This window comes from Prosopis cineraria, unplaced genomic scaffold (assembly GCF_029017545.1).
Source record: "Prosopis cineraria cultivar Desert tree isolate PC_DT_omini unplaced genomic scaffold, ASM2901754v1 PC1784, whole genome shotgun sequence".
NCBI lineage: Eukaryota > Viridiplantae > Streptophyta > Magnoliopsida > Fabales > Fabaceae > Prosopis > Prosopis cineraria.
The window spans coordinates 1-14,715 of NW_026557109.1; the positions used below are offsets into that span (position 1 = coordinate 1).

At 33.2% G+C, this 14,715-nt stretch overlaps 2 protein-coding genes and 1 long non-coding RNA gene across 5 annotated transcripts; 1 reads left to right on the forward strand and 2 right to left on the reverse strand.

The window, feature by feature from the left end:
- Window positions 1-2,699: 2,699 nt before the first annotated feature.
- On the reverse strand, window positions 2,700-4,047 carry LOC129300877 (uncharacterized). The gene is made up of 2 exons (XR_008590848.1): window positions 3,471-4,047; window positions 2,700-3,341 (listed from the first exon to the last, which is right to left on the reverse strand). It is a non-coding gene; the product is annotated as an uncharacterized LOC129300877 (long non-coding RNA).
- On the forward strand, window positions 3,074-4,532 carry LOC129300876 (early light-induced protein, chloroplastic-like). 3 transcript variants are annotated; one of them, XM_054939476.1, is made up of 3 exons: window positions 3,074-3,314; window positions 3,500-3,553; window positions 4,041-4,532. In XM_054939476.1, exons 1-3 carry the CDS (start codon window positions 3,165-3,167, stop codon window positions 4,389-4,391), a joined length of 555 nt encoding a protein of 184 aa, XP_054795451.1. In that variant the 5' UTR covers window positions 3,074-3,164; the 3' UTR covers window positions 4,392-4,532. The 3 variants fall into 3 exon arrangements, with proteins under 3 accessions (XP_054795451.1, XP_054795452.1, XP_054795453.1); XM_054939477.1 differs by having other exon boundaries at window positions 4,044-4,532; XM_054939478.1 differs by having other exon boundaries at window positions 4,047-4,532.
- Window positions 4,533-5,661: 1,129 nt separating this feature from the next.
- Window positions 5,662-13,526, reverse strand: LOC129300878 (uncharacterized). The gene is given in 20 exon segments (XM_054939479.1): window positions 5,662-5,943; window positions 6,964-7,021; window positions 7,357-7,448; window positions 7,561-7,680; window positions 7,854-7,943; window positions 8,048-8,140; window positions 8,224-8,311; window positions 8,428-8,546; window positions 10,169-10,282; window positions 10,363-10,488; window positions 10,667-10,769; window positions 10,938-11,022; window positions 11,103-11,153; window positions 11,156-11,350; window positions 11,452-11,596; window positions 11,679-11,808; window positions 11,890-11,953; window positions 12,327-12,567; window positions 12,634-12,637; window positions 13,074-13,526. Coding segments are annotated over 20 exon segments (2,181 nt in total). The 5' UTR covers window positions 13,259-13,526; the 3' UTR covers window positions 5,662-5,865.
- Between the last annotated feature and the right edge of the window lie 1,189 nt (window positions 13,527-14,715).

Below are 14,715 nucleotides of genomic sequence, written 5' to 3' on the forward strand. Positions count from 1 at the left end.
GATTAATATTCATAAAAGGTCCTCAATTGTCATTTTCCTATTACAAAATTGGCTTTGAACTTAATTAATTGAGTTAAAATGGAGTCTAAGAAGTTATAGGAGATTAATAACTATAGATTGCTTTCTCAAATGATTATTAGATTTAAGCATTTCATTGCATTTTTATTAAATTTAATTTTAATTTTGATTAATCAATCAATTTCAATGAGCTTTGCTTGACATAAACAAAAATGAAAACTTTATTCCATAACTATTATTTTGCTTGATTTCTCGTGAGATCGACCTTAAAAGATTATTATATTGCATATTGATTCTAACACTTGATACATTTTTGTGTGCATCACATGAACCAAAGAAGTTGTGGATGGGTGTTGTTTACTTGGGGAAAATAGCCAATGCCTCGATAAAAGCTCTTATATTAAGGATCATGGGAGAGTTGCTTGTAATAAGAACTTGAGGAAGCAGTTGCCAACTCCAAGTGAATTTCACAACTCGTAAAAGACATTTATCTTGCTCACATAAAATAATATGTTCATAATCTAATTTCCCCACCTTTCTTTCTTGTCTACTCATTCCTCTGGAAATATCTCTTCAAAGCATACCAAACTCTTTTTTTTTCTTTTATTTTTTTGGGGTGCAATTTACCTAACTTTTTTTTTTTAAATACATTAGAAGGGGACAGATACAGGGTCAAAAGAAACAAGTGTCCGGCAGCACATAAATTTTGTTCTTTGCAACTTCTCAAATTCCTATTTAAACATATAAACTCACGAATCCACTTTTAAGGAAAAAATGGGTGAGAAGATATACATACCATTTGAGTTAGGAATGTAGAAATTCTGATCCAACGATATATAACTAGCAAATTGTTTATTCTTGCAGCTCTATGGTAATGATTTAAGCCAACTGCATTTTGGGTGTTTGAAAATACACATTTTACAGGGAAGTAATCATTTGTTAAATGTCAAGTGCTTGGGTGTATTAATCGTGAACAACTGAAATTTAAAAAAGAATTACTTGTTGAGGTAAAAGTAAAACAACTCAAAAGCGAAAGGGGAAAAAAGGGTAGAAAGATGGAGCTAAAGAAAAAAAGGATTGTCTGCCCATAACATCGCACATGAAAGCTATTTTGTACCTAGCAATTTGGCTTTTTCCTAATTCAATGCTGAAATAGTCACATGTGGCTCTCTGTACTTCGCTTTGTGCTAGTAACTACTACGCAATCCATGTGATGTGAGACAGAGTACCCCATTTAAAACCTTAATATTAGAAGCCATTTTTAGGGGAGATTCATTGGGAGTGAATGCCAAAAAAGAAAAAGGAAAACAGAAAAAGTGCCAGATTTTTTTTTTTTAAGAAAAAAGCATTGGATGCACAATTTTCCCTTCCCCCCTCCAATTTGCCAATAATCAATCCCATGAGCTTAATCAATGTTGATTAAGGTATACAAACATTAAAGTTTAGTGCACGAAAAAAATGTTTTCCAAAAAGAAAATTGAGAATATATGTATCAAGAAAGAAAATGGAATAAACACTTTTTTACTTACCACAAGCGATGCTGATTAGGGTGCATTACATTACTAAGGTAAACAAACACCAACCCATACACAATCCTCTTTTCCCCCCTTTCACGATTTGCCAGTAATCACTCCCCTAAGTAAGGAACCAACTAGTAATGCGGATTAGGAGTTAAGTTATCTTGTTGAATCCTCTTAATTATGTTATTATGTGGTGAATCTCAGGGGAAAAAGTGAAGTACATTGAATAAAATCCATGCATTGATATTTAATTATTCATTGTGGAGGTTCAATGTATTCAATTCTTGCACATCCCTCTCCACCAAAGGTGGTTAAGGCAGAATGCATTTTTTGCGCATAACAATTAAATCAGTTTTGTTTTGAAGTAAGGCTTGGTTAATGACTTAATGTAACAGTAAAGACAGCTACATTACTTTATTTTATTTTATTTAAAAAAGAATACATGTTGAACTGAGAGTTGACTTCGATGCTATAAAAATATGCAGGGAAACTTTTCAAAAATATAATCGATTTCGAAGTAGTTATATGATATTTTCAGAACAAAAATAATATCGAGTATAAATTATACAAATACTTAAAAACATAATGTAACTTTTTTTTTTTGGATAAAAACTCACTCTAGTTATTAATTGGAAAGAATGTTAATACAGTATAAGTGAGTTTTTTTTTTTGCATGTACAGTATAATTGAGTTAGAAATATTTAACTACAGGTCAACAAAAGTTAAAAATATTTAATTGCTTAGTTAACTCCGATTATCTATGGTTAAAAAAAAAAAGTACCTCCAATTATCTATAGGCCAATGCAAGGCCTGAAGCAATTGAAGTCTGCACGCTCCAAAGTGTGCAGCCATAGGACTCAGGAGAGTCCCCTGGCTTCCCCCATCCCCCCCCCCCCCAACAAAACCAAAAAAAAAAAAAAATCACTTCGCTTATATAATAATGATTGGATAATATTTTTAAAATGAAATAAAATATCATATTTTCTCTCCCTTGTATCATTTAATTTTTTAATTTGAACTCTGTTCAGCTTCAATATTATGCGCAATGCACAATGGTCATAATAAATAAAAATATCATAGCGTGTCTTGAAAAAGAATACCAAATGTAAGTCAGATATATTTAAAACCAAAAAAAACAAAAAAAAAAAACAAGAAGGTAAGTTTATCCTAACTTTCCAAGTGCTAACTGTAGAGAATTTTAATTAATACACTATAAATGCATTAAAGAAGTTTTGTTTTTTCAATTAATTAATTAAAATCGTACCTCCAATTATGTGGAAGCTAATGGAACGTTCTAGTGTCGGCCTAACCCAAAGTCCTTAACGCTCCAAGTGTGCAACCATTATGAACCTCAGATTCACTGAGAAGCACCTCCTGGTCCATAAGAGAGCCACGCCTCTTGCTTTTTCCATGTGTGGACAAGCTCATCCACGTGAACCAATGACCTTTAGGACCCCGATACCTTATGACGTGGAACCAAAATATCCACCACCCTACTTGCACCCTCTTTTCTATATAAGCACACTCACTTCATCTAGCATTTGCAGATTGATCAAACGGAGCTCCTATACCAGAGATAAAGTAAATCGTTCCAACCCAGAAAATTTTCTCTCTTTCCAATTAGATATGTCTGCCTCGTATGCCATTCAATCTCTCTTGGCGAGCCCTGTTTCTCGCCTTTCTAACAGGTCCAGGGTGAACCAGCTCGGCCTTCCCGCAACATACATACCAACCTTGCGCAGGAATGTTAGCCTTAGAGTTCGATCAATGGCTGAGGTATTGGTTTGCTCCCACTCTCACCTCCTGATAATCATGAATATACTTATGTGTTACAAGATATTCAACACAAACAGCGATAACATAGTCTTGATAATATTCTAACTAATGATCTAAGTAGAATTGTCTCGTAAACGTGGGAATTGTGGTACTTACTCTTTCATGTCATTGCTACTTATTTTCAGGAAGAAATGAAAGAGAAGGCACCTCAGACAACCTCTTCTCCGTCACCCAAGAAGGTGAGCTCTAGGTGAAACAGTTTTCTCCTTAAGTATCTGCGAATGAGTATAGTTTCCCTTTCATCCTGAAGAATGTAGTTTCAGATTCCTGAGAATTTTTTTCCCCGACACTACGTAACTAATAATACACGTAATATAAATCTTAACAATAATCAAATAATCCGAATTGAAAAATTTCGGCCAGTTGAAACGATAATTTGCTCACTCTGCTTCGAATAATACATGTTTTGGTTCCAAATATGCTAGAATTTTTTTTTTTTGTATAATTATGTATATAAAACGACAAATTCATGATATACTGGCAGAGATTGTAACACGAGACAAAAGCTTCGCCCATGCGGTCCTATCTAAAGCTGTAAAAACCCGATTAGTTTAAACGAAATATAAATCCTGATCATAATTTTCCACCTCCTATATTTCTGTCAGTGATTTTTTGCAATATAAGATCTGACCTTGCTAGATGATATAAACTGATCACCGTAAATAGAAGCAGGTGAGCACGAAATTCTCGGACGTGTTAGCCTTCAGCGGACCAGCACCGGAGAGGATCAACGGGAGATTGGCGATGATAGGGTTTGTGGCGGCAATGGCGGTGGAAGTAGCGAAAGGGCAAGACGTATTCGCTCAGATCGCCGACGGAGGCATTCCGTGGTTCTTGGGGACAAGCGTCGTGCTATCTCTCGCATCGCTGATTCCATTGTTCAAAGGAGTGAGCGTGGAATCGAAATCTCAATCATTCATGTCTTCCGATGCAGAGCTCTGGAATGGAAGATTCGCGATGCTTGGACTAATTGCACTAGCTTTCACTGAATATGTCAAAGGAGGGAGCCTTGTGTGATTTTACTTGCATTTACTTGAAATTATCATATTAGTTATCAATTAAATTTTAGGAATATGAAAACTTTCTGAAGCCATGTTTGTTTGACTATCTGCTCAACAAAAAGGAATGGAAAAAAAAAAAAAAGTTGCTGTTTGTAAATTGTAATTACTATTACCAGTACACTAAGTCACTGGATTTATTACTCTTCTACTAAATACGTGTCCGTGTTGAAGCCAAGCTAATTCCTTCATTATTCCATGAAAATAGAAGGTAGGAAAATCTTTTTAGCCGAAAAATGATGACAATAAAAGTTAAAATTTTTTAATGCAATAATCTCGTAGGTTGCCGAAAAAGAAAAAAGAAAAATGCGACTAAACGAATATTTAAATAACATTATTGTTCTCAACGTTTAACAAAAAGATATTATACTAGTAATTTAGTTAGAAAAGCTAGTAATTAGTAAACTCAATTGAACCTAGCGAATACATTTTCAAATAAATTTAAATTGCAACATCAATCTAATCTCATCTTTGCGGACAAATTAAATTATAACGATGATAATAAATTATTTAAAAATATAATATTAACATTTTCAATGAGCGCAAAAACTTGTGTTGAAAACCTCATCAATCAATTTATCAAAGGAAAATGGGCCGTTATCAAAGAACTAGAACCATTGATAAAAATATTGACGGTGCATTTTGATACTTTAAATATATTTTTTATTGAAGAAACATAAATTTTAATGTTACATGTGAAATTTTTATGCACACACACATACACGCTAGTGTACGCTTTTGTCATGTCCCAATTTCAACCTCTCTAGCGTGACATTTTTTTTCAAAAAAAAAAAAGAGACAACATTTCATATCACTTCTTTATAATAACGCCTTCCTTTTTCTCTCTCTCTTTTCTTTATTTTATTTTAGCCTTCTTTTTTAATTTTTTATGAAAAAGACTTAGCCCTCTTTTATGAGTTTATATGATTATGAAGCACAAGATGGACGCATCAAAAAAATGAGAAAACTTATATTATTTAATTTCATACTTATGATACTTGTTTATAATTAAATTAAAATATATAAATATTTTATAAATTATTTATTCTATAACAAACTTTTGTTATTAATATTATTAATACATTAAATTTCATAAATCTTGATTTGATTATATATAAATATATTGAATATGACTAAATACATAAATTTTGCCTGAAAAAACAGAAAGTGTGCCCAAAAAAAAAAAACAATATGTGCCACTTCAAATAGACAAATACGACACCAAGATATGCATCACCATCACTTATTTATTACACGTATACCTCGTTTTCTTTTTCATAATAATGAAATGAACCTCTACACTCACAAATTTATGAACAGAAAAGAATAAGAACATCATCAGCACGTATATCTCGATTTCCCAACTACTTGTTATGTACAGATAGAGATATTCGCCAACAAAACTAACTCATGATATTATTATGGCGAACTGGCTATGGATCAACCTGATACGCTGGCCTCTCAAGATCCCCGTTTGGAAGTGTGCTTGCCTCCACTCCATCCGCATGTTCCTGAAACAAGTCGATTTTCCCATTACAACTCAATCATCAAATCTGGCTATTAACTCAAGTCAATCATTCACACCTAATATGGGATCAACCGAATTTGAATGTCTACTATAGCTTAAAAGGATAAAAAATTAAGAATAGAATAAAATAAAGAAATTAAAAAAAAAAAAAAAGACAACTGAATTGCTTTTTCACCTCATGGTAAGCTTGATAAAATCTAATAACACATACCATAAATGTAAGAATCACATCTTCCACAAATCTTATAAATGATGACTCTCAACCTCGTGAATTAAATTACTCTTCTCCCTAATGAACATGATTCACTTTTCTCTCATCCACATCTTGATTATTCTATTTTTATTTTTATTACTTTAATCCATTTCATTCTCTTCCTTTCTAGTAACCAAATAGACCCCACATTTTTCCACACTACATCTCTACATCAAGTCTAAATGCTGCATCTATAAGTAGATGTTGCATGTTGTAAAATATAAAACAGATCTGAGCTGTTGAAGAATTTAAATCATCCCTCTCCATCTGATTCACAAAATCTATTTGATTATCACGCTGTTGGATGTGTTACATTAGACAAATATCACCACAAAATGCATTGAACTTTCCAATTCGGCAGACAAACTAAGAGCACATTGGACCATGACCAACAGAAATATTGAATTCAATGCAGGGGAAGAAAAATAGAGTGAGGAGTGAAAACCAATTAAGTGGATCCCATCTATTCTATGTATTTGAAAAGACAAAAATGGTATACAAGTGTGCATAGAGTCCACTTATTCTCTTTCTACCCATCCTTATTTTGTTCCTCAATTTCCCTTTAATTGCACGGAACTTCCACTAAGTTCCCACCTATATATCGCACAGAATGCTGAGATAATATTTCAATAACCAAATCAAATGCCAAAACCATGTAAACATTGTAAAGAAACAAGCCATTCATTTGCTAAATGAGTAGCATAAGAACTGCATGTGATATGTGTATCTAACAGAAATTTGGATACGTACTTCCGCAGGAAGATCAACTGGGAACAAATTTATTGCTGCTGCGTTGAATGTGAATCCGCTGAAGACATAATTAATCGCTCGCATCAGTTACATGTGCATAAATTGAGGGAAAAAGTAGGTAGGAGGGAAATGGAAAAAGCTTATAATCACTAATCAGCAACAGAATCTCTTTGTGAGTAACTAAATCCCTCAATGGAGGATATGTGAACCCTTCATGAAGATTATCCAAGTCTGGTACTATAATAACCAACACATTGAACTTAGATGCAGAATAGAAAAAAGTTAGGTTCCTACGCAAGTGTGTATATATTAGACAAGTTTCAAACTGCAAGAGAAGTAAATAAATTCAACATGTCATGAGAACATGTGGATAAGAAGTGGAAGAAATCATACCATCGGGATAAGACTAGCTGCCAGACATAAGGAGTAAAAAATTCCTCTGGATGACTCTCTTGTTCATATGTGAAGCGCAGTTGAGTAAACATCTGCTAAAAACATATAAGCTACGCTTCATGTAAACCACAAAAGTAATGCTCGTCGAGATAATTCACTTCACAAGTAAGCAACAAATTAGATATTTTTTCTTTCTCATTTTACCTTCATCCCTTCACCACGCCAAGATCGACAATTGACAATTATCACCTGAAGCACTTCATTGACTGACCAGTCACCATCCCCTCTTTGAGCATCCATACGACTATTGAAGAAATCTAACACCTGCAATCATCATGTTGATTACATTGTTCAAACATTGGAACCATGATGTATTATGCAAAGATGAGTTTCGCAAATGCAACAGGAGAAAAGTGAATCTTTCTCCAGTAAAGAGTTTAAAGCTTTTCAAAAGGACGTATGTATGATGAAGATTTAATAAAACATATGAAACATACAGTATAAATGTTGTCAAGCAACTCATTGAAGCGTGGATGATTCTTAAATGGCAGAAAAACTTCTTGCCTGTGCATTATTGCATATACTACCTGCCCCATACAGATATGAAATAAGTATCTACAGGTAAATATTGTAGACTAAAGGAACCAAATCAAAATAGATGGCATAGAATCTACAATCAATCAAATCATACCTCAGGATTCCTAGGCAGAGCATAACTCAATATAGCATTTATGATTTCAAGTACAAGCCTCAAGAAGTCAGTGTAAATTTGCAATTCAGTTGACTGCATTGAAAGACAATACGATTTACCGAAAGGAATATAAAGTGAAAATAACAACCACAAAAAGCAAAGAACAAAGCATATACCATATCTTCCATGAGGCCGTTTCCTTCAACTGAGTTGCCATTTCCAGTATGAAGTTTATTATGTCTGAGATCTGCTAATTTGTTATACCTAATGAGAAGCAATGATATGATCACAGTTAGGCCAGAAAAAATAGAAGCTACTCTTGAATATATAAATATAAATATGGAGATAGTACAGTATAAATGACAAGAGCTGTGACATACTTGCGTGATAGCATATCAAAAAGTCCAACTAGTCTCTGCGATGCATATGCACTCAGACGGTGGACATGAGGCGCCATGTTTGCCAAAGTTGCTAAACATGTTGTATGGAGATACACATCCTATCATATTCAAGGCACAACAGAATGATTTTTTTCCCCTCTATCCTTCCTTCCTCCAATGAAAAAAAGTATAAAATAATAATATAGGAAACCTTTTCTAAGACTGAAAGCACCAATACATGCCAATTGGTACATTATGCAAATAATTACTATTTTCAATAATATGACTATCTAGTTACCATCAACTAATTAAATTAGTTGACAGATGCAAATTCAAAACTAAACATCTACTCTCTCCAGTCCTCAATATAGGCCACCTTTTAGAAGTTTTGTTTGGTCCTTAATAATAAACACCTTATAAAACTTGATAAAGCATTAATGAATTACTGTCAAAAATGGCCACATATCCAATTGGTTCATTTGGGTGGCATGTTTGACTTCAAGATTTAAAGGTAAAATTAAGAATTTATATTAAGGATAATTTGGGATTCCTACAGATTTTTTTTTTTTTTTAAATCAAGACTTTTAACTAATTTTAACCACTTTTCTTAATCCGTGAGATTTGGTAAAAGTGTATTATAAATAGGACTGAAAGGAGTATTCCATACTGATTTTATTCTTTTTCTGCACAAGTGGGGTAAGGGAAGAAATCAGGACAAGAAATATTTTTCAGTCAAATACATGCCAAATAAAAGACTGGTTTTCTTTGAGCATGAATGAAAAGATTCTATTATTAGAGACGTAATTCAGATTAGGGAAAGAACTACAATTGAAAAGCTATGCAGAGATTTCCTTTATGATTTCCTCAGCTCTCATTCCTCCCATCCCCCTTCTTTTTTAGGGCAGCAGGTTTTCATCTTTCCAAGCCCAAGATCTGATATAAATAAAATGCAGCTATCTTTTTCTTTCCTTTACAAATCAAACATGATAATCATTGGAAACCAGATTTGAATATCTTTTTCTTCCCTTGGCTAGCAAAAGTGACTACCTAACCATAAGAACTCAAATGTCTAACCCCAAACATTGTCATTCTTTTTAAAAGTTCAAAAAAAATAAAAAAAATAAAAAAAGAGAAGTGAAGGTCAAAAACAACTATGGGAGATGCAGTTTAGCATCAGAAGCCAGTCCAATTAGGTTCTTTTTGAGAAGGAATTCCTTCTGTTGACAAGTTGAGTCAGATTTAGTAGAGAAGATTTTGTGTCACAAAAAATCCATCGCAATCAATAGCATTAAACTTCAAAGTTATATCTGGCCAAACGAAACTTCAAAACTGTACAGTCAACAAATAGTTAAACAATCATATGATCAGTATACAAATCCCATATACTCCCTCCTGTCCTATTTATAGGACACTTTCTAGAAGTATTTTTTAGTCCAAAATATATGAAATTTTGTAATGAATAAACTACTTTTTCCAAGTTTACCCTTTCTTGATTAGCGTAAAAGTATTTAATATAGTTGTATCATTATTTAAAGTCGAGGGTGAAAATAAAATTACATATCATTTTTTTATGATATCAAGCAAAAAACTAACTTTTTCTAAATGTGTGAAACAGTTTAAAGTGTCTTATAATTAGGACTAGAGGGAGTAGTTTGAATTACACAATCAATCAGCAGGAAATGTCACTTTGAATAAACTGAAGCAAGTAAAGCAATAGCTCAATGAGGTTCATGACTCATACCCGTAATTTGGACAAATTATATTGTACAGTTCTGATGAGAATTATAACCATGAGAGAACCAAGAGATGTCTGATGGAGGAGACGTTCTTTATACCAAGGAACACCAGGCAATACCTGTTCATGCATATGCCAAATTAACATAACACATGAAGTTTTAGGGTAAAACCCAATGCCAAAACACAGAATTTTCTTACCAGTTTATGAATGCTGGCGTTGAAAGAAGAATCCTGACTGAGTATAAGAAGTATGATCAGCAACATGTAAATTTGATTTGCTGTCTTACGTGAAGCATTGTATAATGCTTCCAGGATGGGCATCAACTGTTGGTTTCAGAAACAGGAAGTTACTGATATGATAGTGAAGATATTAGATATCCATGTTTTCTAAGTTATAAAGCTTTAACCAAACTTTCTCCGAAAATTCTTCCACTGACTTCTATGTGAATTATATTCATTTCAATTTTCTTCCATAGAAGAGAGTTAAGCTACAACATCATACCAATGTATCCAGATCAGTCCGCACCAGGACATACTCCAGAAAGGAAGAATTCCCCTGCAATAATGAGTATAGCAGTAGTACGGCAGTCTCATCAGCCAAGCACCTGCAGAGGAATAACTAGTTAAAAAAATGTTCTGAGTAGAGCACAAAACTCAGTGGAAGAATTTCAATACATATTCTGGAGCATAATCCAATAAAAAAAATAGGAAAGCAAGATCCAGACATGGTAAATTAATTGGTTCAAGATGCACACAAATAGTCAACTACTTACGTGCCAAGGGTATCAAATAATGAAGCAAAAGGCAACTTTACATGTGGACCACTGCTAGCATTACCCTCAACATCTACACGATCCACTGCAAACAGAGCATTGATCAAAATGGCAAGCCTTCTGAATCAACCAAAAGAATATGAATAGAAATAAAAGATACACTACATTCAAAATCAGTTGCATGTTCTAAGGCCTTGCAGTAAGGATTGTCAGAAAGTAAGTTATTTCTTTCTGTAAAGCATCCAACATAGCAGTTTTGTCATTCTCATTGGCATTATAGTCCTTGCTCGCAACACATTTGTGATAATGAATGAGAACAAGAAGCACATGAAGACTGCTATCTGCTAAAGGACTTCTTGATTCCCCACTGCTTGAACTGATCAAATAACCAAAGGGCAGTAAAACAAAATTTGCTGCAGGGAAAGGGAAAAGTGACAAAAGACTCAATTACTCTCCAACTTGTAAATTAGAATCTTGCAGATATAAGACAATTAATGTTATTTAGTCACCATACCAGCTGCAGAACCGACTCTCTGTAAAACGCCCCTCTCACTTCCTTCATTAAAGATGGAATAAGATGCTCGATTAAAAGGGATATTGGGCCGGGATATATAATTTAGTAGTAGTCTGCGCACAAAAGAACTAACTAGAGAGCTATCCTGCAAAAATAACAGTACACCAATGTCAAATTAGTGAGTAATTTGTCAACCCAAGTTTCATGCTACAATTTCATCTGCTGACCTGAGACATAGCTGCATCAAGAAATGGGTTCACATCATTTGGTCTGGGAGATGACCCACAGAGAAGCTGAGTTGACATTGCAATAAGCATGAAATTAAGCAGCTCCAGATGCAAGAGATATGTGATGGAACTAGAGTAGAAAAATATCATATTAAGATAGGTAATTTATGTCGAGGCTCAAAAACAACTAACAGCTCCAGCTATTAAATACCTCACATCTACTGATGTTATAAAGGTCAGCACATTCCGCATGACAAGATTTTCAATGGTTTGATCTGCATTAAGATTAAAGTATATATATATAAAAATATACACAAAAAATGTCGAAAATACATACAATGGAGAGACATATCACAACATATTTGAGCACCAAAAAATTTTCAATCTTGACACCAATTGACATTCATAAAAGCACCAAAAATCACATACTCATCAAGTTTCATATTAAAACTGATTTTCAATTTGCAGATCTTAATTTGATTAATGAATATAGCTAGTGGAAGCCCCACAGCCAGATCACTGAAATTAACTGTGTCGTGTATTCTATTTAACTCAAAACATAAAGAGAACGGAAAAACAAGCATTCTAAAGTACTAGGAAAATATCACCTCATAAAGTTGTATTAACATAACAATGAACGTTGCATACCTCCCAAGATATCCTTAGGTATAGATTCATTTTCATCTAGCAAAAGATGTAACTCCAGATCATCATCACCTTTGACATTTTCAATCAAGTGCTTCAAAAATATTGAAGTGATGTACACCGCATTAACAGCCTTTTCATAAACCACTGGTGGTACACCAGATGTTGACATGGATTCCTGCAAGTAACATGCTAGATGGAACAAAATTTTTGAAAGATGTTTGGTGCGATGATTGTTTTTTCACTGCAAGAAAGATGCAAGGAAACAAGCATAAGAGTCAAATATTATTATGATGGAGTGAACAGGAACAAATCTATTTGGCAACAAGTGGTCTTGAATAATGACTATGATATGAGAAAAAAAATGCGCTCCCTTTAACACCAAAATTAGCATTTAACCAGAAAAATTTGGGTCCAAAGTTAAATGAGCATTTCTATCCAGCACTTTGGGGCCAGAAAAACAGAACGTTAGCATCCAGTGTATTAATTCACGAGTGTATTCATTTTTTTGAACTAGAAAGTTCAACAGAGAAATCACAAAAGCATGCTAAACTTCTTGTAATTATCATTTTCAGCCTAAAATCTATTCTCTAATGTATCGGCTCCTACTAATTATATTAGACCATGATTCTTAGGTAATGGAATTAGCCACAAATTGAGAACTATAGCAGCCAATTGAAGCTTCCCCTTCAAATCATTATTATCCTAGTAAATGATTACAAGTAGTAATTGTAGTATCACTCACCCAGCAGCTCGCAGGCGTGGTGAACACGGTCGGTAGGCCATCGAAGATCGAAAGGAAGCTCGAGCAATTTCTGCCAGAACTCGGAGGAAAGCGGGAAAGACTCGCCACCGACGAAGGTTCCGATAAGATACTCCGCCGTGTCCTGTGAGAATGCACCGCTCTTGCGCGGAGTTGACGGCACTGAACCCATATGCTGAATGGGTTTGACGTGCTTGACTCGGTGCCTGAGTAGTTTGTTGGGTCGTCGACTGTGATCTAAGCTACAGTAAGCGAGATCCTCTTCGTCTTGCTAGCAGATTTACGTAAACGGCATTGTTCAAACTGACACAGAGATCAAGAGGGCTCGATCCCGAGAAGAGAAGAGAGATGGAAATTGAAAATCGGGACAATTCGTGAAGCACACGAAGAGGAACAGACAGAGAGAGATATATAAGGAAGAGGAGCTTCAGAACGAAGGTTTTTGGTTTTTGGGGACTTTGAGAGAGAGACGTAAGACTCGTTTTGTTTGGGCGTTTTCCGTTCGGGTTAAAGACGTCATTCTCTTTTTGAATTGACCGTATTGCCCCTCCAATAAACTGAAATTCAAGCAAGGCCTTTTTTGTAAATACAAAATAACAATGTTATTTGACCAAAAAATTTAATAATATTAGTTTAATTTTTTGTCGAATAATATTATTATTATAATTATAGTTTTATTTGGTAAGAAATCCTGATTCTTAGTTCATAATTAAATAACATTATTATGTAATTCTAAAAATAATTATTGGATATTTAAATTTAAATAAAAATATTAAAATAATACTTGATTGAGAAAAAATTATAGTTGGGATTGGAAAAAATGAGACTATTGTACACTGACTTTCATGCATCATCAGCCATTGAGCAAGTTCTATTCTAATTTCGAAGAAACGTGCGGTAACTTTTTAGTTTTGCTGTTATTACGTGGACTAATATAATTTTGAACAATTAAATAATATTATTTAAAAATATTAAATATTTTTTTATTGAATCCAGCTCTCAATAAAATAATTATTTATTTTTAAATTAATATTATTTTTTTATATTTTTATTTAATATATGTTTCACTTTAAAAAAAATATAATAATTTATTTATTACAGCACTTTTGAGAAAAAAACATTAATTACCCATTGAAATATTAAAAATATTTTATATTTTTAACATCAAACTTTTTAAAAAATATCTTATATTTTTTAATGAATAATTACTCTTCTACTTCTATTTTTAAGTCACTTCATTGAAATTAATAAAAACATTAAAATTCATAAATTATGTCTAAAAATTTAATAAATTTTTAACTTTACTCATATTAAATATACCTACTTTATTAATATATTTTTTCACTAATATTTAATAGAGAATAAAATAAAAAATTAGTTATAAAAATTAAAAACGTGACTTATAGATATGATAAAAAAAAAAGCTTATCTCTTTAGCTTATGAATAAGATTGAAGGGGGTGAGTGTTAGGAGAAGAATAACGAAAATGAAATTTTTTTGAATCTCCCCAATTCTTGATTCGTGGATGAGGAAAATAGTTGGATTTTAATCTCAAAAATCTATTCTCTTTAAGTGAGCTATTTATATTGGCATAAAGCTTGGTATAAATCATTACCTTCACAGTTTGTA